Source organism: Triturus cristatus, chromosome 1_2 (assembly GCF_964204655.1).
Source record: "Triturus cristatus chromosome 1_2, aTriCri1.1, whole genome shotgun sequence".
NCBI classification, from domain to species: Eukaryota; Metazoa; Chordata; class Amphibia; order Caudata; family Salamandridae; genus Triturus; species Triturus cristatus.
Genome location: NC_140580.1, coordinates 107,252,441 through 107,277,923, shown reverse-complemented (window position 1 = coordinate 107,277,923; position 25,483 = coordinate 107,252,441). Strand labels below are relative to the sequence as shown.

General features: G+C 45.3%; 1 protein-coding gene across 2 annotated transcripts in view; it reads left to right on the top strand.

Annotated features, from left to right (window-relative positions):
- LOC146866908 (uncharacterized) overlaps positions 1-25,483 on the top strand; it is a 783,565-nt gene that overhangs the window by 92,706 nt on the left and 665,376 nt on the right. For both annotated transcript variants that reach the window (XM_085603053.1, XM_085603047.1), the window contains exons 9-10: positions 2,814-2,892; positions 19,401-19,516. In XM_085603053.1, the coding sequence (XP_085459179.1) occupies positions 2,814-2,892; positions 19,401-19,516 (195 nt within the window). The remainder of the gene's footprint in view (positions 1-2,813; positions 2,893-19,400; positions 19,517-25,483) is intronic.

Below are 25,483 nucleotides of genomic sequence, written 5' to 3'. Positions count from 1 at the left end.
TCTTTTAGACTAGAGGTACTAGTCCCTAGCAGCCCACCAGTCAAGCAAGCTCCTGGAACCAAAAGACTGCTGGCAATCGGACCAGTTGAGGGATCACCTCATAGTAAATGGTCCAGTGCATTGTGGAAAACATAGTCCTGACCTCCAGCAAGTATCAGGTGGCTACTGTTTACCCCAGGATGTTGAAATAACCCAAGGCTGAGCTTGCCGCTGCCAAGGCTTGTTGGTGGCCAGTCGGCCAGTCCAGCTACCACTACCTTTGTTCGATAATGTGTCTTGAAGGAACCCCGCAGTGGCCCGTTGCTGAGTTTTTGCTCCTCTTTACTCACCAGCATTGTCTAAGTGATAAAACCACAATACCCGCGGCTCCCATATCAGCACAAGGGACAGCCAGGGCAAATCTGCACCCTGGCCCTATGAGCCGGTTAAAATTCAACTGACTGTTGGACCCTGGTCCTGGGACCTGCATCACCTTACCACCCAGTGGTTTCCACTGAACTCGACCCGCAAGTGACCAATTGACACTAGTGCTTTTCCCCTTTGAACCCAACGTTAAAGTTTCGCAAAAGTGAAACGCTCTCATTTATTTTTCCTTTCAAAATCCATAACTCCGGTTACACTCATTCGATTGTCTTTGTTTTGATGTCTAAATTTATATAAAAATCAGCTTTATTTTTGATAATTGGTGTTAGATTTTTTCAAATCATCTCAATTACTTATCTTCCATATTGGTACTCTGAAATGCTTAACACAAATTCCTCTAGTAAAGCCTGACTGCTCTGTGCCACACTACCAGGGCTGAGCTAGGGATCTATTAGTGGGGTTTGGGGTAACATGAAGGTATTACATAGTGAAGCCAAACCAGTCTCACTACAGAATAACCCATTTTCCTACAAAGGCAATCTGCCTCATATGGTCAAATGTAAGCATGGGCGGTATACTTCGTTCCACTGGCGGAGTTTGCAGAGTTTTGCAACTCCAGCGCTCCGCTTGGAGAGCGGAGTTGAGACAGCTCCATCTACTGCCAGCGGAGCAGAGTTTTACAAGCTCAGCACAAGCTCCTGCCCCAACCTCACAGTCCTCGCCAGTCCAAAGGTGAGCCCTGCACTCCATCATCAGCATCAGAGGGCCTCCAGCAGGCATCCCGAATTTCCTAGTGCACATGTCAGAACAAATATGTGCGCTTCATGTCACAATAAACAAATGATTTTTTTTATTTTGCACATGGTTACCATCAACTTGAAGTCGATGGTAATTGCACTTCCTAAATGTCCCATTCGTATTTAGGGAATGCTTTGTACATGTGCTTTAAGAATCGCAAATAGGCAATCCCTATCTGCGATTCCTAAATCGCGGTCACAATTTGCGATTTCTACAGTGTAGAAATCGTAAATTGGGACTGTTTTTGGCCCTTTGTACATCCGAAAAGGCCATTTAGCATTTCTTAACTGGCCAAAATAGCGATTCGCCCTGTTAAGAAACGCTATTTACTTTGTACATCTGGGTCATGGTCCCTTGCTTCAAAACAGACTTTGAAAGAGGTTGAAACATTGAGGATAATTTAGTATGTTTAGCATTTTTAAAGCTTAATGGGGTGAGGGGTACCTTTCTTTTTGAGTAACTTGAACAGCGTCTCTCACTATGTCACCATAGGTTTTTATCTCCTTTCCCTCCATGTCGTTGGGGTTATCTCTGGTTATTATTTAGGAGGGGCAGAACCCAGATATATGAACTTTGGGGGATATTGGTATTAACACAATTTAAGATATCAATATGGCTGATATTAGAAGGTCCCATTTTTAATGATTTAGATGAATTTGTATGCCCACTTTTATGCGTTACATGTCTGTAATTTACAATCAAATTATACTGTACTCTGTGTATGCTGAATTTTAGCCTCAAGCATCTGTGATCTAATATTGTATTGCTTTTTAATAATTGTATAATTCCAAATAAATCTTGTTTATGAGCTGAGCAAGCTATAAATGCTTAACAAATCTATTCAACTAAAAATACAACATCAAGTATTGCCATGAAATGTCTACTTCATTCACCTTTTGCTTCGCTTACTCATGCACTTATGTGTCAGGAAGCATTCAGTACTTGAACTAAAATATTCCTGATCATCCTAAGCATAAAGCAGTTGGAAAGTTTTTCTGATTGACTTTTTCACCAAGTATAAAGCTCAAATAAAATATAATAAAATACATTAGACCCATATTCTCATCCAGGCACAAACTTAGTAGGACCTTGCCATATATCAAGCTATATTCAAAATGTGTCTCTGAACTTTCAGGTCTTTTTATAGGGGCATCTTTACTCTCACTGATAATCAATATTGCAGTCTAAAAACACGTTCATGTCCTATTGCACAATGCTAAAAAAAGGTAATAAAATTGATGGAATTAGAAGACCATGAGTTGGTACATGAAATTATGGTTCTTCTAGTCTAAGACACATTTCACCAGTTTTTTGTGTGTGGTGAAGTCTGTTTGGAAATATTACAGATGTTGGGGCTTTTACCTCCAACCTCCACATCCTGAGTGCTGACTTGAAAGCGCTATGCAAATCCTGAATTGGGACTCAGAATTAAGGCTTTAGAAGTGTGCGGGAAATCTCTTCACATAAATGAAGATGGGACCTTGCCTGACACCATGAGATTGCCCAGAGGAAGCTAAAATCTATTGGTCATGACCAGCATTTTCCAATATTTGAGTGGTTGCATGAACTAGTAATGTTACAGAAAGAATGAGACATGTTGACTTATGTACTGGATAATTTCCTTTCACCCATCTATTCTGATTTCTTTTCAGGCACACGCGAACTCATATCTGAAAACCACAAATCACCTTTACCACCAGTTATTGCATGTTCAGAACAGGGTTATGGATGGTAAGTTTCTGGACACACATGTCCCTTTTCCCTTTAAGCCTGTTCTGCATACAAATTTGAAAAAGTCAAGCATTGCCAAGGCGCCTTTGTTCCTGACTCCATGTTCCAAATGTCTTCTAACAGTTCATTCTGGTAGTCCTGTAGTCCCCAATTTTTTTTTTTTTTTTTTTTTTTTTTTTTTTTAAAAAACCTTTATTACAATTTCAGAGAAATACAAGTATGGGCCTACAACCAATAGGCCGGCCGCTAAATAGGTACAACTGGAACATTCACGTCGATGAAGCCATAAAAGGGGGTCACTGGAGTGTAAATCCTTGCCGTCGGCCGCAGTTGCAGTCCATGAACAAACAAAGGTTTCATATTTTTAAGAAACGAAAAACAACAAACACACAAGGCAAGGAATTTTAGAGCAGTAGCATGTGCCCATCGTGTCGAGGGAGTAAACCAACCCGGGTAAACAGAGGGGGAGTGGGGCAAGGCTGAAGAAACCTAACTCGCATGTCGCAGGAGCGTACAGGAATGCGCGGGCTAGGGCGACAGCGCGGCATCCATCGCACGCGTGGGAGGCGGGGCACATATATCCCCGCGATAGGAGTTCCAAGGACCCCACACCTTACTCCACTTGCCAGGCTTGCCTCTCGCCACGTACACCGTTTTCTCTCTGAACATACACCAGTCCATGTGTTCCTTCCACTCGCTGACCGTGGGCGGCCTCTGGGAGCCCCACAATTGTGCAATGTCACGCTTCGCTACCATATAGCCCAGAGTCACCCACTGCGTCTGCGTCGCATTGTAATCAGTAGGCTCCCAGACATTCAACAGACATCGCCGTGCCTCCGGCAACAAGGCCACATGCGTGACTTCTTCTAACACAGCATGCACTCTGTACCAAAACCGAGTCACCTCCGGACATTCCCACAGGATATGGAGGAAACTCCCCAGTAGCCCACAGCCTCGCTTACACAACCCATCCACCGAATATCCCATACGCATCAAACCAGGCCCCGTGACGTACACTCTGTGGAGTATTTTAAGCTGGACGAACCGCAATCGGGCCGGGATAGCCACCTCTTTCGGGGAGGCCACCGCTGACACCCAATCCTCGTCGTCCAGCTCCAAACCGTCGGCAATCCAAGTCTCCCGCAATGAAGCCAGCAAACCCACCCGATCATTAATAAGCTTCTTGTAAATCAGCGAAATGGTGCTATCCGGCACATGGCCGTCCAAGACCCTGTCCTCCAACGGGGAATTCTCCGGAATAGCCGCCGCGTCCGGAAACACGGAGCACAGGGCATGATGAACCTGAGCATACCGATAGTATTCCCTATCATTCAACTGATATTCAGTTTTCAGCATGTCGAACGTCTTGAGATCCCCTACCGTGCTGATACCAATCGTATCCCACTTCTCAAAGCCTTTCGTAGTATACAGATAGCCCAAGCGCTGAGATGTATACAGTGGTGTAGCCCGAGTCAAGCGATCCCTCCACCCCATCGCCGCATTTGCTGCATGCCACACCTGTACCGCGACCCGCGTCGGGCCCGTCAACCGCGCATCGAGGGACCCCGAGTATAATGCACGATTATAGTCACCGCCCGGCAATAGCAATTTGTCCATCTCAAGCGCCGGGTTCAAAGCAGGGCCATACATCCCGTGATTGACGGCGGCCAACTGGGAGGCCCAGTAGTATCGCTTAATATCCGGGAGGGCGACCCCCCCCATCGTACCATGGCAGGGTTAGTTTGGCAAGAGCAATCCGCGGCCGCCCATCCCAAAACAATCGACGCTGGAGACACTCCACCTCCCGAAAATAACGGGCCGGCACCAGGTCCATGGTGTTCTGTAGGGCGTACAAAAAGCGTGGCAGCGACATCATTTTGAACAACGCTGCCCGGCCAAGTGGCGAAAGCGGCAGCCGCCGCCAACCCGCCACATCCGCCCTTAGGTGCTGGAGGGGGGGGAGAAGATTCCGTTCGTAGCGGGCCACTGGGTCCAGTGTTATAAAAATACCCAAATAAGTGAATCCCGACGTCGCAATCTGGATAGGGCACCCCCGCGGAAGGGGGGGGGGCCTCCCCGGAAAGAACGTACACACAGGACTTAGCCCAGTTGATGACCAATCCGGAGTTGCGACCAAAGGAGCTCAAAACGTCCACCAACACGATGAGCGATTTGCACGGCGATGCAAGATACAAAAGTATATCGTCCGCGTATAGGGAGACCCGGTCCTCGTATTCCGGCGTCCATCTAAGACCACGCATCGAGGGTTCCCATCCCAACCATTCCGCAAGGGGCTCCAAACAGAGCGCAAATAGGAGAGGCGACAGCGGACAACCCTGTCGGGTGCCCCTGCCCAAGACAAAGGGAGCCGATACCCGTCCGTTGACCACTACCTGTGCCAGCGGATTGTCAAAGAGCAATTTCACCCAACCGATGAACCCCGGGCCAAAACCAAACTTCGCCAATGCTGCCCAGATGTATGGCCATTCCAGGGTATCAAACGCCATGGTAGCGTCCAAGGACACCAAGATGGCCGGCTCACGAAGGAATGGCGCGCGAGCAAGGACGCCATGCAACCGCCGCAGGTTCAAAGCGGTATTGCGATGGGGTATAAAGCCGGATTGATCCTGATGAACCAGGTCGCCCACAACCCGGATCAGACGATTGGCCAGTACCTTGGCGAGGATTTTAGGTTCCGCGTTTAACAAGGAGATGGGCCTGTAAGAAGCACATCGATCCCGGGGCTTCCCCTCCTTATGAATAACAACAATGGTAGCGAGACGTTGGTCAGAGGGGAGAGAGCCTGCCGCCCTAGCCTCAAGGAACATGTCCCTGAGATAAGGCGCAATAACATCTGGGCGCAACTTGTATAATTCAATGGGGAGTCCGTTAGGACCCATGGCCTTGCCCGATGCAATCGAGCGGATGGCCAAAGCAATCTCATCTGGCGACAGGGCCGCATCCATCACTACTTTATCCTCATCGGACAAGGAGGGCAGAGCTATGTCCCGAAGCAGCAGTCGAGAGTCTTCCTCCGAGCGTTCCGAGACCGGAGAATAGACCCCGTGAAAATACTCCGCAAAGCAATCAACTATATCACCGGGGTCCGTCACACGCACACCGTCCACCCTCTCAACCTCCGGTACCACTCGACCCGCTCTCTCCTTCTTATCCAACCAAGCAATCAATTTCCCGGCCTTATCACCCATATCATACAAACGTCCCTGTTGCTCCCTGCTCACACTCCTAGCAGATTCAGTAACCAGCGCCTTTTAGTCGGCCTGCTTGAGCTCCAAGATATGCAATCTGTCATCCGTTACACCTTGCTCCAACTCACTCTCCAACTCAGTAATCTCATTTTCTAGCCGAACAACCTCCTGCGCAGCGCATTTTTTGGTGGAGGAAATGAGAGATAGGGCCTGTCCCCTGAGCACCGTTTTAAAGGCCTCCCAAAGGGAGATGGCGGAAGACACCGACCCCACGTTGTCCTTAAAGTAATGTTCCAGAGACTTGACCAAGTCTGCACGAATCGTGGGGTTTCGTAGGTACCAGGGGTTGATCGGCGCCACCCTCCCCTCCACCCCCAGGGCGATATCCAGGTGCAACAAAAGGGGGGAGTGATCTGAAATACCGCGTGCCAAGTGTCTCACCTCCCCGATCATCCCAGCTTGGGCCGCAGGAACTAGCATATAGTCAAGCCTCGAAAGACTACCATGGGCCCCAGAATGGAAGGTATACTGCGCCTGTCCAGGGTGTTTCAACCGCCAGCAATCTATCAGTCCCAGGGCATCCAGAAAACCCCCCAACCAACTCTGGGCCCGAGGGAGGTCCCTAGGGGGGTATCGATCCTCAACTCTGGAAACAACAGCGTTAAAATCCCCCCCCAGGACCACCACCCCCCCCGGGAGCCCTAGCAGCAGACGTCCCAAATCAGCGTAGGTGGCCGTCTGCAGGCCCGGCGGGACGTAGACCGTGACCAGCGTAATCAATCTACCCTCCCACCTCCCCACCAGCGCAGCGTAGCGCCCTCTGTCGTCGTGGATCACCTCATCCACCACTAACGGGAGAGAGGTCCTGACCAAAATGCCCACTCCCCTCGAGCCAGAGGTGAAGCCAGAATGGGCCAGAAGGCGATACCCTCGTCTGTTTATGGCATGGAAAGAGTTCCCTATGAGGTGTGTTTCCTGCAGGAACACAATGTCTGGCGAGATACGTTTCAGAAACTGCAGGACTACCCCCCGCTTTATCCTGTCCCCCAGCCCATTCACATTCCAGGAAAGAAGTTTCAGCCCCCTACCCCCCATCCCTCCCAGCACAGAACATCCCCCTCCCGGGTGGCACAATCATAGTAGAACAGCATGAAATATTATCCCGCCTTGTGAAACAAACAAACAATCCCCAACCCCGTCCCATCAACCCCAACAAAACTCCCCCCTCCCTGCACCCCTGCGTGAGCCCAAACAGCCCCCCCAACCTGCAGTGTGCCTGTCGCCCCATTATAAAATTCACTACAAAAAGGACAAAAAAAGAACCCCAGAAGGAGGAAAGGGCCCCAGCAAGCCCCCCGCAACCTCCAAACATCACGGGGCAAAGTGTCAACAACTGGAGTCCGGTGCAGCCACAGGCGCAAAACGTTACCAAAGCAGTCCAGCGCCAGAATCACAGTTCCATTCCTACTCCGGCGAACCTTCTCCGCTCTCCGTCATCCGCCTCTCCGGCTCCCGACTCTTGGGCAGGGCATCCAGCCACTCTCCCACCGCCTCCGGCCGGTCGAAGAAGTGTGAGCGACCATCTAGCTCGACTCGCAGCCTAGCCGGGAAGAGCATCGCATACTTGAAGTCCATGTCTCTCAAGCGCCGTTTGATGGCCGAGAAACCCATCCGTTGCTTTTGAACCGCTTGCGTAAAGTCTGGGTAAAAGCTAACATTAGAGTTCTCAAAGCGTAATGGCCCCGCCACCCTCGACGCCTGCAGGATAGCGTCTCTATCCCGAAAATTAAAAAGTCGGGCAATGATCGGCCGCGGGGGGGCACCCACCTTAGGCGCACCCCCTGGAACCCTGTGGGTCCGTTCCACGGCGAAGAATTTGCTCAGCCCTTTGGGTGCTAGATGAGTCACCACTAGATCCTCCACAAAGAGGTCCACAGCAGATTCCTCCGATCGTTCGGGCACGCCGATAATGCGGACGTTGTTCCGCCTGGCCCTGCCTTCAGAGTCCTCGAGGCGACGCTCGGTCAGATCGCTTGCGAGCTGCAACCTCTGCACCGTCGTCTGCAAAGCGGCCACATCCACCGTTAGGCTCGACGTCGCTTGGGCCAACGAGTCGACCCGGTCGTTGGTTTTCGACAGGTCTGCTCTGACCAAGGTGACATCGATCAGCACCGAGTCCAACTTGTTGGCCAGAGTATCCAGTTGCTGGTTCACGGTCACCTTCATCTCCTCTATGGCCCCCATGACATCCAGCAGAGTCAATTCGGGTGATGCGCCCGAGGCCTCCTTGGGCGGCTCAGGCGATTTACGTGATCCACTAGGGGATCCCTTTGGCTGAGCATAGCGGTCCATATTGTTGGCCTGAGAATAGGCTCCCCTCCGGGTAGATTTGGGTTTTAGCTTGTCGCCATCCACTCTTGTCGTCATCGTTGGCGATCAGCAAGGTCAGCACCCTCCAGCACCCGGAGGAAGGCCCGGGGATCCGGGACGCTAGCTGATGTCCAGGCTTGGCACTCCGCACTCGGTGCAGCTCTCCCGATGTCTCCTCAACAGTTTCGGTCGGTCAACTTGAAACCGAAAGTGAAAGTACGAGTTCCAGGGCAGGCCCAGCCTGGCATGCCGCTGTTGTTCACTTTGCAGCTGGGCACCTCACCAACCCGAGTCCGGAACCAAAGCCGGAGAAGGCCGCAAACTTCAGGTCGCCAAAAAACCAGGTTCCCGGAGTCCAATTTCGATTTGGAAAACGAGTGGCACCTTAGCATAAGATCATAGACAAAAGCCCGTCGAGAAGATCAGGATTGTGACAGGATAGACGTGGGAGGTTGCGGAGGCCCTCGGGAGCCACAAGCCTACGCGGCCATCTTGGTTGCGCGCTAGGCTCCTCCCCCTGTAGTCCCCAATTTTAAGCGTTATTGAACATTTCATTTCACATCGGGATGGACTGAGCACCACGACAGGACTGCAGTCTCAAATAAGTATAAATTAGCAGCTGAGTCGGGGCAGCTAGACCAACGGTGGACACACCGTTTCTAGCAAGCAGAGAGGTAATTGCATAGTGTTGTTAAATTATTATTATTTTTTTTAAATAATGCCAAACCTGCCAATTCAGAACATTTGGTTCTATAAATAACCTAGATTAGGTAGTAGTCTCTTGTAAATGAAGTAGACAGAAGGTGTACTTGGAGTTTGGCGGATGTGAGAAGTCTGCCAAGATATTGTGATTGTGTCATTACCTCTAGGTAGAGGGGAATGAGACAATATACACTCATAATGGTGTGGACACCCACAGTTTTTGGTGGATGTCTTGTAGCTACTTACATCAACACAAAGCTGAGTCCTTTATAGGGACTACATCTTCCATGACACAGACAAGTCTCATTTTCTTGCCTGATTGTTAATTATTGGTACTGTGATATAGATGCTATGGTTTAACTTACAATATGCTGGTTTGGACAGCGTGTGTAGTTGGGGACAGTGAGGGCAATTATATTTCAGCAATGATGGGAATTGAGTTGGGTTTCCTGTTCAGCATTCCTTGACCCCAGCATCACATGGTACTAGCCCTAAATTAATGTTTTGTTTGAAGCAGTTCAGTTTTCTGCAGTGTTCAAAAAATCATTTGATTTGGTTCTACTCTCTTCGATGGGTCATGTTTATTGCAGAAAAGGTAGAGTATGGATGGTAGCCCAAAGTCAAAGAATTATTCAACGAAAGGGTCAGCTAGCAAATGATGTGTTTAGTATGAGTCATTTAAAATCAAAGAGCTTGTACCTCCAAGCATTGTCTGTGCCCATTAGACACTTGTTACTGGAGTGGGCTATAGTTCTCTTGAAAAGGTCAATAAGTTGTAAAATTAATATTGTTATGTCAAGCATATTCTGCAGTGCATGTGTATCCTGTTGGGGATGTTGGAAGAACACCCCACGCACATTGAAAGTGAAATTGGGAAGCATTTTAACAAATGTTCCCAGTGGAAGTGACTGCCATCCGTGCTAGTATCTACCAGTGTGTACTTTGCATCACTCACATCTTTGACCGGTACAGTATATGGACTTCCCACAACAAGGCTAAACATGCTAAGAGGAGCAATAGTCTTTCTTGATCTTTGCTGTGTGCTAACACTATGCCCTTTGCTATTAGTGTCCTGCTCTTAGTTCACTGCATATGGCTGAAGGATAAGTGCAGCAAGCTTTGTGCAGTGTAACTGAATACCATTACGGTCTCTTATATACCACTAGACCTGCCCAAAGGCCCATTCCTTCCCTGCAGGCTGTGGGGTATGGGGCACAAGGATTTGGCGAATGTCATTTGCCATGCCCAGTGGGCATGTTTGAAGGGCATAACCGAAGAATAAATGGGGCAAGGGATCTCTATGCCGTATGTGACCTAAATGTGTGCCCTCTGCCTACGTTCCCATGAGGCACAAGGTCAAGACTGATTTGCATAGGGCAGGGTTCAAACTGGAATGGCATAGTGAGCAAAAAAAACGATGGATTTAGTAGGCCCAGATCTCTGTACTGGGGTGAATGTATGACATTGTTCTGCATTCCGTCCATCAACTGTTGTTTTTACATTTGTCACCCCGAGTGGGACGGGTATGCCCAGACGTGGGTCCCGTGCTCTCCATGCCACTGGAATCAAGCTATCCTGGCTGAAGAGGGGTGAAACCCCAAAACCTATCCTAGGATGCTTGTTTCCAGTCCAGGGAGGACCTGGCTTGGCAGTTCGGGCTGGACTGTTCCCATGAGGCACAGGGTCTAGACTGATTTGCATATGGCAGGGTTCAAACTGGAATGGCATGGTGAGCAAAAAACGATAGATTTAGGTCCAGATCTCTGTACTGGAGTGAATGTATGGCATTGTTCTGCATTCTGTCCATCAACTGTTGTTTTTGCATTTGTCACCCCGAGTGGGACGGGTATGCCCAGACGTGGGGCCCATACTCTCCATGCCACTGGAATCAAGCTATCTGGGCGGAAGAGGGGTGAAACTCCGAAACCGGTCCCAGGATGCTTGTTTCCAGTCCAGGGAGAACCTGGCTTGGCAGTTCGGGCTGGACGGTTCCCGTGAGGCACAGGGTCAAGTCTGATTTGCATATGGCAGGGTTCAAACTGGAGTGGCATGGTGAGCAATAAAACGATGGATTTAGGCCCAGATCTCTGTACTGGGGTGAATGTATGACATTGTTCTGCATTTTGTCCATCAACTGTTGTTCTTGCCTCTGCCTACGACCAGCAGGGTGCAGTTGAAGGCCATGTCTTGTGAGACCATTGGCATAGAGACTGTGTGTATGTAGTGGACACTGGAGGCCAGAGAACTTTGGATAGTATATGAACAATAGGAAACGTGTGGCCACAGTCCAAACTCAATGAATATTTTGTATACCCGACAAAATATATCCTAACAAAATAAGACAAAACATGTTGAGTGTTTTAAAAAAAATATCACAAACAATTCATTTAAAGGGAGGCTAAGATCTAAACCATAAAAGCCACTGTTATTTACTTAGAAATAGCTAGCTACACATAGATTGCTATTTCCAATGTACTGCTTATAATTCACTCACGGATCGCATCCAAAAAGGCTTCATCAATGGTATAACTGTTGAAATCCTATATCACACATTCATTTATGTAATAAATGAGAGGTATTCAAGGGCAATATTTGTGTTTGAGGATTTAGACTTTGCAATTGAACCCTAAATTCTGTAGTCATCATTTCACGATTATGAACTCCTAATTTGCTGTTTCTGTGAGAGGAACGTAAAGGATTCTCACCGTGCCCAGACTTTGATAACTTATTTTTTAGAGACATTTGCTATTAAGGCATCAACTTAGGTCTGGTAGTGGTTGCTTGTTTTTAGGTGAATTCCGTAATACTACTGTGCATTTCTTAAGTTGCAGTTTAAAACTATTTGAGCCACAGAACGTACTCATATGATATTGAAGGTAGCTAGCTTGTGACTGGTCTCATATTCATTATTCGTCAATTGTACAAGACGAAAGAGTGAATGAAAGGTATGATGCAAAAGATCTATTCATAAACACACTGGGAGCAGCAAGTCGGTTTACACTCCATTCTGTGATAAAGGAGTATGATGAATGGAATCGGCTGATCGGGGGTAAGCTTGAGTCAATGTGATATATATTTTGTGTTTTGATGATGGAGCCTCAACAGGTCACAGCACACAGAGTGCACTGCCAAAAGAGCATTTCACCCACAAATGAATTCCAAAAGTTTCTTCTTCCTATTAATCCATTTTATTCCTTCCAGATCTCAATTTGCAATCAATTTATGTCCATACATTATTCAAATATTGCAATCCATATACAACAAATGCCTACCCAGGCCTTTCTGAACACCACCTGGGGATTCACCCCTCCTTATAGCGTTACGTTAATTTAGTTGTTCGACCCAATGCATTTCGGGCAGCATATGCCCTTCCTCAGGGGTAACTGCAATGAGACAGATAACAAATAAATCACCAGTATAACCCACTCGAAATCGTGCTGTTCTTACAAAATGCTTTGCTTTGTAATTACAATCAAGCCTTAGATTACCTGTAATCCATAGAGAAACAAAAATGTATAATACAGTGTACAATCATTGTGTAAAAATACATTAATCAATGAATCAATAACTTCCAGACTCTTAACTATACTGTATACACATGCCCTAACACGAACCTCTCCCAACATAAATGTATTAATGTCTCCAAAATCAGAGTGCCTTCAAACCGCCATTATCTAACACTAAAATTTGCCTTTATGCACGCCAAACATTGCCGGTAACCAAAGGGAATGTGCAGACTATACAAGCATAGATGCTACTGGTGCTTTTAAATCATGTAATATGGTTAAACTAAATCACCTGACATGCAAACCATAAAGCTAAAAAAAACCACTGTGATTAGCCCCTTAGTACCTCAAACTCGTAAATCATGTAAACAAAATTGCTAGAACAAAACATGAATGATTGCAACATTAAAAAACATAAAACTGACACGCGTACATGAATATGATCGTGCAAAGGTGTAAATTAATTATTAAAACCATTTATGAAAATGTTCCTATTTAAGTCTATGTTCGCTTTTTTTAATAACAAAATTCCGGAATAAAACTGCTAATGGTCTCAGTACATCAACTACATCAGAGAGAGGTGAACCTCCAGTGTTGTATACTTTATGAACTGGTCTTCATATTATAACCAGAGTTCCTTGTTTATATGTGGGTGCAAATTACCTTGGATGGAAAGGAATATGTATATACTTCAAATGTGATAAAATGCACACCATATTTCCCAAACATTTGTAGCAAGTTCAAAGTTTTAGATTGTTGCAACGTGCAACCCTGTTTCTCTTGCGTTCCATCCATGCGCACAGATTATGTGGAGGTGATGATGGAGCCTCGTCTGGTCCCAGCACAGAGTGCACTGCCAAAAGAGCATTTCACTAACACATGAATTCCAAAAGTTTCTTCTTCATATTAATCCGTTTTATTGCTTCCAGGTCTTAACTCGTAATCAATTTATATCCATACATGATTCCAATATTGTAATCCATATTCAACGAATGCCTACCCAGGCCTTTCTGAACAACACCTGGGGATTCACCCCTTCTTATAGCGTGAGGTTGATTTAGTTGTTAGACCCAATGCATTTCGGGCAGCATATGCCCTTCCTTAGGGGTAACTGCAATTCGACAAATAACAAAGAAATCACCAGTATATCCCACTCGAAATCGCGCCGTTCTTACAAAATGCTTTGCATTGTAATTACAATCTAGCCTTAGCTTACATGTAACCCATAGGAAAACAAAAAATAATAATAAAGTGTACAATCATCATGTAAAAATAAATTAATAAAGGCATCAATAACTGCCAGAATGTTAACTATACTGCATACACGTGCCCTAACACGAACCTCTCCCAGAATGAATAACTCCCAACAGAAATGTATTAATATCTCCAAAATCGCAGTGCCTTCAAACCGCCATTATCTAAAAAACTAAAATTTACCTTTATTCACGCCAAACATTGCTGGTCACCTAAATGAATGTGCTGACTAAAGAAGCATAGACTTTACTGGTTTATAGTTAAGAGTGGACCGCATGTAAAACAGGGTTGAACGTCGCAACAATCTAAATCTTTTAACTTGCTACAAATGTTTTGGAAATATGGTGTGCATTCTATCACCTTTGAAGTATTTATTTTGGGTTGACATTATTTTACATTTGACAATTAAATTAATGGATATTCAGTGCCAAGGTTTGCAGATGAAGTGCATCTCTGATCACCATCTTAAGGAAGACCCCATTGAAGTTGTATATTTAAGGGTCGAAACATCAACTTTTTGGACATAATTGGACTGGCAGGAGGGATGCAAGCCAAACTAGAGAAATTCTCATTTGAAATTCCCCCACACTGCTGAAAATTACAGACAACCAGTTCTTGTATGTACTAATATTGAGTTCCTTTCTATTTTTTCACCTGTACACAACTCAACAGCACTGCGCCTTCGATATGCACTACATTTGCTGAGCACCTTGTTGAATGAGGATTGCGCTGCTTTATGTTTGCATGACGGTGTTGCATGATCACTGGAATCAGCTATAAATGTTTAATTATATAAAACATTTTGAACTTGTTGTATAATATGTCTAACATGAGAAGTACATGCATTATGGGGGTTTCACTCTCTGTGAATCATTTAAAAGTGTATTGAAATATTTCCCATATGAACCTCTGTATTTACACATTACTTATGATGGCCAGGTTCTGAGGACTACTGAGAAGTCCCGTTGTTCTTCATGTGATCAAACTAAAGAGGTCTTTGTTTTATCTTAACTAAGTAGAGTGCTTCCAATTGAAGTATTCCATTTGTGTAACTTAATGCTTAGCTGCATAGTTTTTCTGCCTTATACCTACAAATACAGATGTAGTTTGATCGAAAGTTAAATGTTCTTTCTCTTGATAGCAAATTTTAATTTTGAAATAAGGTCTTGAAGCCCTAGTAAGCTGATAACTAACTTTAACCTTTTAGTAGTTGAGACTGGTTGACCTTCAGAGAAAGTATGCACATTAAAAAATTAAGGTTTATGAAGTGAATTAAGAGATGCATTGGCACAGGTTGTAAACCCTCCTACAGAGATCTGGTAGTGCAATTAGACCATAGATTAGATGAGCGTTGCTTAGAGAACAACAAACCTGAGATTAAAGTGTTCATTGCATTCCTTAAGAGGGTAGAGACTCACAAGTTCCAGAACCTACTCAGCTAGGAAATGTTTATACGGAAAAAAGTAGTGAACACAAATTATGCATGTATTGTTGTATATATCTGGAACACCACATCTAGAAAAGCTACAGCTGATGGAAAACGAAATTATTTGACAATAAATGGAGCTGCTTTGTCTATTGGAAAAATTAGTCCGTTCCAAAATAGGTAGTGAATATTATCCCATCATCAGTTGTTCATGATGGTTCCTATGAAAATGACTTTGCTGAATGTACAGAAAAAGATTCTGGTTGATGCTGCATAATCCTAGCATTGATTGGGCAGCTGGAACACTACAATTTAATTCTGATTATTAAATAAACATTTGTTGGATACCTAGTGAATCTTCCCATAGTGACCCAAGGTATAAGGAGGATTAATGACACCTCATGTTATTAGTTATGCAGGTAATTTGCCTCCTTGTTATGAAAGGCTGCATGATGTGTTTGTAAGAAAGCAAGTTTATTACCTCCACACAGAAATTAAGATTGTAAGATTGACTTGGAACCTGGAGCACCTATACATTTTAGTCAGGTGTATGTGTTCACAGACTGGACAGAACATTTTAATATACCGATATAATGTAGCCAAGGTGTTTATCAGAACATCACAGTGTCCTACCTTTTCTCTTCGCCTTTATGTTTTGTGCTCAAGAAGGGAGGTAAGCCAAGAACACGTATAACTTTTAGAACAATTAACAAACGTACAGTTACAAATAGACATCCATTACACTTGATATCTCTTCTCCTAGACGAGGGGAAAACAGAAAGATTTTAACTTAACTTGATAAAAGGAGCATATAATTTAGTTAGCGTCAGAAATGATGATAAACAGAAAACTGTTTAGCATTACGTTTTTATTATTTGCATATCAGGTCATGCCCTTTAGACTGTGTGATGCTCCAGCTGCTTGTCAATATTAAAAAAGATGTCATGAGAGATTTGACTTGCTCTGTATAATGTATTCATATAATATGTATCATATTTCCTGGAGACACATGTACAACATGTTAAGGCATTGTTGCTGAGATTAAGAGCTCACCATTTGTTTGCTAAATTAGATAAGTGTTAGTTTCACACCATCTCAATCGACATTTTGGGTACATAATTAACCGACAGGGTATGCAGAAAGACAGGAACACAGTTTTAGGAGCATTAATCCAATGGGCCATACCAACATCTGTAAAGGTAGTGCAAAGTTTCCTAGGCTTTGCCACTTTTTTAGACTATTTTTTGATCAATTGTTTGAGATAGTCAGAGCAATAACTAAACTTCTCTATAAAGGAGCTGGATTTGCATGGTCCAAAGAGAAAGAATTTTGTTTTTTGAAGTAATGTTTTTCTTGTGCTCCTATTTTACAACACCCAAAGGTTCAGCATCTGTTTATTGCTCAAACATATGCCTCATGTCATGCTATGAAAGAGTTTTTGACCCAAAGGAATCCAGTGACTAGACAGATGTATTCAGTTGTTGCCCATTTTCCTCAACAGATTTCCCAAGCAGAATTCAATTACACTATTGCAGCCATAGACCTTTGGCAATTATGAGAACATTTTTTTAATGGAATACTTAATAGGAGTCAAATACACAATAGAGGTGTACATTGACCACCGGAGCCTATAGTAGATAAATTCTGCTAGAGCAGTGATTCCCAGACAGGTTAGATGGACCTTGTTCTTTTGATTATAATTTTGTGATAAACTATAAGCCATCTCCGAACAATATGGACGATTTCTTATCACAGCGGAATCAACCTGAAAATGAAAATATGGTGGTTAGAGAGCCTGCATTGTTTTTGCCAACTGGAACTCAGAGTATTCATTCTCTAGCTTTTATCAATGTTGATCCATTTCTAACTACAGTATGTACAGAATTACAGTCCATTGATGAAGCCTGGCCCAGGAACAAGAATGTTGAAATGTGAGGAATGAGATGTTTTTTTCAAACAGAGGCTCTGTATTCATCTCCAGCTGAGTTAATACAACAGTCCATTAGTTGTCTTCTTGATTCTAAAGCTTCTAGACATAGTGGAATAACTAAACTATTAGCATCAGTAAAATGCATTTGTGGTAGTCCTCTCTAATTGCAGATGTAAAACTATATGTTCAGGCAGGTGCTATTTGTGCTGAAAGTAATCGTTTGCATACTAAACCTATGGGACGTTTGAGACCATTCCCTGTTCCACTTAAGCCTTAGCTCTCAGTATTCATGGCATTTAGAGTCTAGTTACCTAACAATTGTACTGCCATTTTAGTAGTTGTTGATCATTTGAAAAAAATGGGGCATTCCGTTGCATGAACTGGGCTGCCATCCTCAAAACAGTTGGCACAAATATTTGTGCATAATATTATTCATTTACATGGATTACCATAAGGTTTGTTGACTGGTCTGTATTTATCTCAAACTTCTGGTCAGATTTATGTAAAGAACTAGACGTGGGAATATGTCTTTAGTTATCATTGTTCATATGAACAATTATATTATTAAAGCTGAAAATGGTTGCCCTTTTACACATTTGTTACCTGGCATCGCTGAAAGACTAAAGGCTGTGCCTAGTATGGTACACAGGCAGCTGCTGTGACTGAAGGGCTAGGACAAACGCCAAGCACTGTGCCAAGGCCTCCTAGACATTGCTAGATTGACACCAGTAGACTTAAGGTGGGAAAAGTGTGGTGAGAGGATGGCCTGGCTGAAGGCCAGCCACTGTATCTAAAGAATTCATAGTAATGCTGTAGACCTTGTCCAGCAAACTGTAGTTTAGGGATGTTGAGTATCATGCATTGCTGTAGACTAGGCTCTTCAGCCAAAGGTCATGACCTGTCCCAAGAGTTTTTAAGGCATGAACAAAAGTCTTGACCAGTAGGCACTGCGGAAAGAATATGGCGAGTGCAGGATCCTAAGATGCAAATTTAGTCTGCTCAGAGGTCATTCTCATGAGGCTCATCCTTCCACCATCCGAACCATAACTTGCACCCCAAATGCAGTTTTTTATGAAATTACTCATCACAAATGCTGTCAATGACATACCTAGTCATGTTATAAATCCCCATAACCATTCACATTCTTGATTACATTACTATTGATATAGTATCCTTTCTTCATTTATTGATGCTTAATGATGCTGTGGGTCCTGTTACCTATTGTTCATAATATTGTCAAGCCATGAGCATTGGACTTCTGTGGCGATATATGGTTTGCATGGCATGGCTGCAAGTTATGGTTTGTGCAGATAACATAGATGGCCAACTTGGGTGGATTTTCAGATGCATTTTCTAATCACATTTTCACTTTAATTATGGTTGTTGGGGTTGTTCCTCATGTCGCTTATACACATATTATTGTGTTATTAGCCTAAAAAACTAAGTTACACTTAACAAAGATTTTTCAGTGATTCCTTTTGATAGTTAACCTCTTCCATTTTCTACACAATCAGTGGCAGTGCCTAGTAATAGTTTCTTGCTGTGACTTACATCAGGCACTATACTCAACCTCCCAGTAAGCAGTAAATTAAAGCAAAAAATGGCAGCTGTGTCATGCCACATACCCACACACATGCGTAGCGACACTGCACCTGCCATAGAAGTATGACTCATACATGTGCTTACGTGATGACATGAGCAATTACCATGCTAAACAACATGGACAAAAATGTTGCATTGGCAAAACAAGAAGGTATGAAATGGCAAAGCCAAACGGCGAGAGCGTTAGTATTGTCAGTGCTTGACCTTTACAAATCCAGAGGGATCTTAGAACGTTGCTTTACACGGTTCCTGACTCTAACCTTCAAACTACAAATTTTGGTGAGAAGGGAGATGAGTGAAATCTGAAACACGAATTCTGAAAAAATACTGCGATCTAAACTACCTTCTAAAAAACTGATAGAACAAAACTAAATTGGGGATTTATGTACTTACCTTTTCATTGGTGAAATTTTGAAATAGTGTTTCACATTTCGTCAGGAATCACGTGTCTTTGTCTTCCATCTCCAGTTATCAGTGTTAAAAAATGAGTTTATCTTCTTCTCTGACAGATTTTGACACGTTTGTGGAAAGTTACAATAATGAGCTGCTCTCTGAATATTTCTGCCTGGATGGGAAAAACAAGTTTCATGATAAAGATTTACGTAGACAACGCATGCAAGAGGAGGTAAGTTCGCCAAAACTCCTATTTATTAATGACTGGCCCTATTTTAGAGTCCTAACAAATGCTCTCTCTCTCCTAGGATTTCGATTCCGAAGGATTAGATTGTATAGAGTCATCGAATGGTTTACACCTTTTTCACCATCTCTTATAACTTCGGCACAAGAATGTCTCTAGCTTTACCCCGGTAGTCCCCAGTTCTCACTTGTAGGCACAAAATATTTAAACGTGAAGAGCCCCATCCACAAAGATTTTTCTGTGAGTAGGTGTGAGGTACTCTTTGCTTGCTCCTGAACTTTCATGGGTGCATCTCACTTTCTTACGGACGAAAGCCCGCCATTTTCACACATCTGAATGTACATTCTGCTCCTTGTCTGTCATAGTCTATGTGTATGCAATTTTCGGCATTCTTTGTGCCTTTGAACATTGAACAATCTAGACAATAGCTCAAATCTGAACAGGTTTTCAGTGGTGGATAATTTGCAGATTTTGACCCAAAAAAAGTTTATAGCTCATGCGGACCAAAAGTTACTAAAAACTGCGACACATGTTGCTGCTCAGTGGAAGGCGATTCACAAAGGTTAAGTGGTTACCTTTAAGTTGCTTGTTGGGTGTTAACCTGCTACTAATGAAGTGAAGCCATTGCCCAGTGTTAACGTGTAAAAGATGACAAAATAATGAAGTAATACTATCACAAAATGTTCTGCATTATGCCACATAATTTGCCTTTTCTTGACGCATAAATTAATGAACCCTGCCACAATATTTGGTCCTCCCCTTCCGTATAATCAAGTGGCCCTGGAAATAGTTTTACATTTGAATACTCTTAGGTATGGATATGTTCTTAAATATGGACAGTGTCAAATGGATGAGTAATCTCAAAAGTGAACAAAATTTCTCAATAGAATATGTATCTGGAGGCTGATATTCTTTCTTTTTCTTTATTCATTTAACCATTTTTGAGAAATTTTGCTTTGCCTCCCTTTTTTCACTTGGACATAACTGACAAAAAGTCTGTCATCAATCAGGCACAGTTGACCGATCCTTTTTAGTTGCTTGAAAGACTTTCTTCTGTATATGGATCCTAGGAGATGTCAAAATCTCTGGGTAATAATAATAATAATAATACTTTATTCGAGTTCAAGATACATGAATTCATAAAAGTAACATGTTCATATAGACAAAAGTAATCCACAATAAAATATCGTTACACAGAACATAAATAAGTTACTTTAAAAACTCATTAAACGTTTCCTTTTCCTTAAAATACTTTTTAAAAAGCCCAACATTATTGACACACAGTATTCGTTTTGTAAAGATACTAAAAACAATAAGGCGGGCCGACAGTGTCTCCAAGAACCATGTTTTTTTTTAAATGGCTTAATCCATCTAGATCTTTCCATCGAATAAAATTTACAAAAACAAATTACATGTAGGGTTGACTGGGTAGACAAATTATCACAAGGGCAATTACATAATTTTCTTGTCCAGTCATTAACTACGGGGAAGGAAACGAAGCGGAAAAAGACATCGAACCTTAGCCTGGTGAGCAAAAAACGGTCAAAGCCCACCTGACACCATGTTAAATAAGGCTGAATATCACTAGAAACCAATGTAAATTGATGTTGAAATACAAGGTTCTTATTGAGTTCAACTCCTAATCTAAGTGATTCAACGTGGGACCAACATAGCTCCTTCAGATCCTTTCTTGATAGACTGCACATGGTCTCTGGTTGAAAGTAAAACTCGGGTCTGCCAAGGTCCCTTGTAAAATGACAAATATACTTCAACCAGGGTATCCTAAGTGCCTTATCCAATCCCATACAATCTTTAAGGATATCTCTATTTAACGTTAATGCTGGAGAGGTCCATACCCTGTACCAAAGCAGAACTGGTTGTATACTAATCAGATCACTCACATAGCGCATACCTAGCTCTGCGTGACAGTTAAAAACAGGGGAACTAGCAGGGGTTGCCAAGACAAATCTTATGAAAGCGTTCTCTACCCTTTGTATTGAGGAGAAATTATTATTGATCCCCCAAATACCTGCCCCATAAATGGCTATACTGATGCACTTGGCTTGGTAGATTTTTAACAGTATTGCCGGTGGTCTCCTCCCCAGCTTTTTCGAGAAGATCATAAGTGCAGCGGTAGCTTTCTTAAATGACAATGTCCTGTTTCTAATAGCTGGCCCCCAGGACCCCTTTTCCTCGAGGACTATTCCCAAGTACGAAAATATTTTAGCTGGGGCAAGTTCCTCTTTCCCCACAAACAAGCGGCATGCTCTTTTTTTGCCACTGCCACAGGACATTACAAACGATTTGGAAACATTCAATTTTAACCCCCTGTTATCCATAAACTTTATGTAAGTGTCCAGAGCAGTTTGGAGACCTCTTTGCGTCCGGGACATGATCACTGCATCGTCAGCATATAAAAGGGACGCAATTTGATACTGATTGGCCTGGGGGGAATCGCGTACTGCAGCAAGCAAAACTTTTTCTAGGTCGTTGGTATACAAGTTAAACAGCAATGGGGCGAGTACGCACCCTTGCCTCACGCCCCTCTTTACATAGAAGGGCTTAGTGCATTCACCATTTAAACCATATCTGACCTTTGCCCTAGCGCCAGCATACAACTGCCTTAGAAAGGAGATAAGTACTTCATCAACCTTCATGTCGCTCAAGATCTGCCATAATCGGTTATGAATGACACAATCGAAAGCCGCACTTAGGTCGACGAACACAACAAAAAGTTTGCCCTCTTTGGCCTGAGTATATTTGCCAACTAGTGACGTGAAGTTGAGAACCTGTTCTACAGTACCACAGCCCTTGCGAAAGCCGTATTGAACCGGCGATAAGATGTTAAACTCGTCGGCCCAAAGTTGCAAACGGTTCAGGATAACTCGCCCAGTAACTTTCAAAAAAGAGTCCAGAAGGGATATGGGACGGTAACAAGAAGGTTTGTCCCGGTCCCCTTTTTTGAATATAGGTATAATTATCGAGTCTGCCCAAGTATCGATGAAACCCCGCGCGCAACTGGCCTCTAAAGCACGCGTAAGTAGAGGCGACCAGAGTCCCGGCTGAAGTTTGAATAAATCAATTGGGACGCCATCAGCGCCTGGCGCTTTATTGCCTTTGCTCTGGGTGATTGCGGCGGACAATTCGTCAACAGTAGCATCTAAATTAAACGGGACGAAATCGTCCGCCAGTTGGCCCTGAGTAATTGGCTTCTTAGCTACCAGTTTGTCTTTCCCTCTCGGATTATAAACCTCAGCGAAGAAGTCGACCCAAGAATCTTCAGTAATGGCCACATCCAATCTATCCGTTTCCCCTGTAATAAGGAAAGGAGCCCTGACCGCCAGCCAGAAGGCAGAGCAGTCCTTTTCCAGGGAAGCGTTATATAGGCATTCCCACGCTTCGTTCTTAAGCGCGCGTTTCCGCACCTTCCTAACCTGGTTGTACACACGCCTAGAATGAGTAATTTCAGTTTGATTCCTAGGATTTTTCCCCAAGGCTATCTTTAAGGCAGTGTGGGCCTTGGTACACGCCGAATCAAACCACCCTTTTCTAGCTACTTTCCCCGTTTTTGGGGGGCGGTGTAGAACATCTTTGATGATCTTTGTGATGGAAGCAAAAGATTCCAGGATATCTGTATGGGATACTTCATCCTGAAGGCACACGTTAATGGAAATTAAAGCTTGTTTAATAATATTCCTATAGAGGAGGAGGAGCCTAGCGCGCAACCAAGATGGCCGCGTAGGTGCGAGGCTCCCGAGGACCTCCGCGACCTCCTGAATTAATCCTGGCGATATCCTGTCCTTGTTGAGGGGACTGTGTTGGGGAACCGGAGCTGAGGCGCCACCCGTTTTTTGGGCTCGAATCGGACCCCGGACGCCGGTGGGAGCATCGATCGAAGGTTGTGGCCTTCTCCTCGCCGGCCCCCCGGATTGGAGTAGTGGGGCGATCCGGGGACAAAGTGAATAACAGCGGCGAACGGGGCTGGGCGACTGGCGTACCCCGCACTTTCACTTTCGCTTTTGCGCCCTCCTAGCTCTCAAGCGGGGTCGGACTGCGGAGCGGGGTGTGGTGGTGTGGCTTTGTCCAGGAGCCCGGCTGACCCGCCGGCGGTGGGTTGACCCGCGGTTCGGTGGTCGCCCCTGCCCCCCCCCTGGCACCCGTGACTGGGTATAGCGGCCCGTTTGGGGTGCTTGGTACGACGGTGGAAGAGCCAGCATGTCCACCAAACAAGATGGCGACCGGGCGAAGGTGAAGACGACCCGCCGTGGCACGGCGCACCAGGCCAACAGTATGGACCGCTACACGCTCCAGAAGGGTTCTCCGGAGACATCGCGTGCATCCCCGGTGGGCCCGACGGAGGCATCCGCTCATCCGGTGGATCTGACCCTCCGGGACGTCATGGGCGCCATCGCAGAGATGAAGGCCTCGGTGGACCAGCGTTTCGACACCTTAGCGCAAAAAATAGACTCGGTCCTGGTGGATGTGAGCCTTGTGAGGGCAGACTTGTCCAAAACAAACGACCGAGTCGACTCCCTGGCCCACACCACGACGAGCCTCACGACAGACGTGGTGGCCCTCCAGAAGGAGGTGCGCCGGCTTGGCCAGGCGAGCGCCCTGATGGACCGGCGACTGGAGGACTCCGAGGGTCGGGCCCGGAGGAATAATGTCCGTATTGTGGGGGTGCCGGAGGGACGAGAGGCGGAGGCGGCGGATCTTTTCGTGGAAGAGTTGATCCTGACCCATCTCCAGCCCCGGGGGCTGAGTAAGCTTTTTGCGGTGGAGCGTGCTCACCGGGTCCCCGGGGGCAGACCTAAGACTGGTGCCCCGCCGCGGCCTCTCATTGCCCGGATTTTTAATTTCCGGGACAGAGATGCTATCCTCCAGACCTCCAGACAACAGGGACCGGTCAAGCTTGACAACATGGAGGTACATTTCTACCCAGACTTTACCCCGGCGGTCCAGAAGCAGCGGCAGAGCTTTCTTGGTGTTAAACGTCGCCTGAGGGACCTGAACCTCAAGTACTCAATGCTCTTTCCAGCTAAGCTGAGGGTAGAGGTGGATGGTCGCACGCACTTCTTCGACCGGCCCGAGGCGGCTGGGGACTGGTTGGACACTCTGCCTGGAGATCGGGGCCGGGGGGGCGGGGGGGGCGCGGCTGGCGAGGAGGGCCCGCCGGAGCAGAATTGAGGGGTGACTGCATAGGCCTTGCTCTGGACGTTGTTCCTTCACCATTTATTGATTGCGTATTTTTCCCTCCTATGGAGGTCGTGCGGGGTCTGTTGGGGGCTTCCCTCCTCCTCTGGGGGACTAGTTAGTATTTTAGCTATGGGGCGACAGGCACACTGCACTTTGGGGGGGCTGTCTGGGCTCATGCAGGGGTGCAGGGAGGGGGGAGTTTTGTTGGGACCGGGGGGTGGGGGGGGTGTGTTGTTTGTTAGCACCGCAGGGCAAACCCGCTACTATGTTGTTGTTTTTAGGATGCTCGATGGGGGACGACCGATTGTTTCGACGTATGATGGGGGGTAGGGATTTGGCTGTGTTGTCATGGAATGTTAACGGCCTGGGGGATAGGATTAAGCGTGGTGTGGTCCTGCAGTACTTAAAACGTATTTCACCAGATGTTGTCTTCCTGCAGGAGACGCACCTTATAGGTAACTCCTTTCATGCAATGAACCGGCGGGGATATCGTTTGGCGGCCCATTCTGGCTTCACCTCGGGCTCGCGGGGGGTGGGTATTATGATCAAGAACTCGCTCCCGTTGGAGATTGATGAGGTGCGCCATGATGAGAGGGGACGCTACACGGTTCTGGAGGGAAGAATGGAGGGTAGAGTGTTTATCTTTATATCAGTGTACGTCCCGCCTGGGTTACAAGCCACCACATTTGCGGACCTGGGGCGCCTCCTTCTGGACCTTCCGAGTGGCCTGCTGGTGGTTGGAGGGGATTTTAATGCGGT